At 40.1% G+C, this 1,075-nt stretch overlaps 1 protein-coding gene across 1 annotated transcript; it reads right to left on the bottom strand.

Moving 5' to 3' along the window:
* Nucleotides 1-5: 5 nt before the first annotated feature.
* Pmar_PMAR017976 (aminopeptidase, putative) lies at nt 6-881 on the bottom strand (the record flags this gene model as incomplete). Its single annotated transcript, XM_002769872.1, has 6 exons — nt 6-40; nt 70-90; nt 163-340; nt 389-533; nt 661-753; nt 802-881. Coding segments are annotated over 6 exons (552 nt in total), but the record flags the coding sequence as incomplete, so codon positions are not given.
* Nucleotides 882-1,075: the final 194 nt, after the last annotated feature.

Below are 1,075 nucleotides of genomic sequence, written 5' to 3' on the forward strand. Positions count from 1 at the left end.
TATCATCATAACTTACCATTCGAGGGCCTCACACCGGTATCTAAGGCGAAGTACTCAAGCACTTCTTACCCGGAGTGCACAACACTCTAACTGAGCAGAAATACAACTACCGGGAATGGAACTTTCGCGATAAGTCAACTGCAAAAATTAAACAGCAAGTACTTACCAACGTGCCATTCTTCGTCATCTTCTGCACGCATTCGAAGTCTCCCACACAAAATGCGATCAAATAAGTGCTCATTTTAAGAGTTGGCATAAACTCGACCGACTGATAAACGGTCTTGTTATCCTTGCCACCCTTAAACACTTCTCTTGACGCTACAGGCATGTTCGACACAACCTGATTATATACTTAATTTGGTCACCAGGACGAATGCATTCCTACTACCTGTTTATCAGCTTCAGTGGTGATAGTAATCTTAAAGATAGCTCTCCTCGCAGGCTCGTCCACACAAGGGAAAGCCCTACGAGCATACCACGCTTCAAAGTGTGTCGTCAACATATAATGGCTTTCCCCATCGAGATCAGTGTACCTAAACAACACCACGGATGCAGCGGAGGCTGCGGGACCTATTCAAATGCGATGACAACCACAATGCCTAGTGTTATTCAAAGGACTACTACTAAGGACATTGATGTGAGTTCGATAGTTTATATTACCTAGACCGGTAAAATCCACACATTTTATCATTATTAGTCCCCACGAACTTGACAGTTAAAACACCAGCTCCTTTACGGAGTTCTTCGGGGAATCTGAAAGAATCAACATTAAAAACAAGATAAAAATACTACCAGGACTACTTGAACTCAACTTCGGTCCTGTTAACATCTACTATCACTTGTTTAGCCATCAACACCTCATTATCATACTCAAAAGTAACCTAACGAACCAAATTGCGAAATTGCAATCAAAGACCACCAAGGTACTGTACCTTATGTACATATTATAACGAAATTAGATTCAGAAAAAAAAATCATGTCGAGAATAATGTATATATCTCGAAACGAAATTCAGAGTAACTTATGAAAATTAATGTTGAGGTTTTTATACATATCAGAATCAGGTGACAATTGA

The sequence above is a fragment of the Perkinsus marinus genome, assembly GCF_000006405.1.
Source record: "Perkinsus marinus ATCC 50983 genomic scaffold scf_1104296964706, whole genome shotgun sequence".
Lineage (NCBI taxonomy): Eukaryota > Perkinsozoa > Perkinsida > Perkinsidae > Perkinsus > Perkinsus marinus.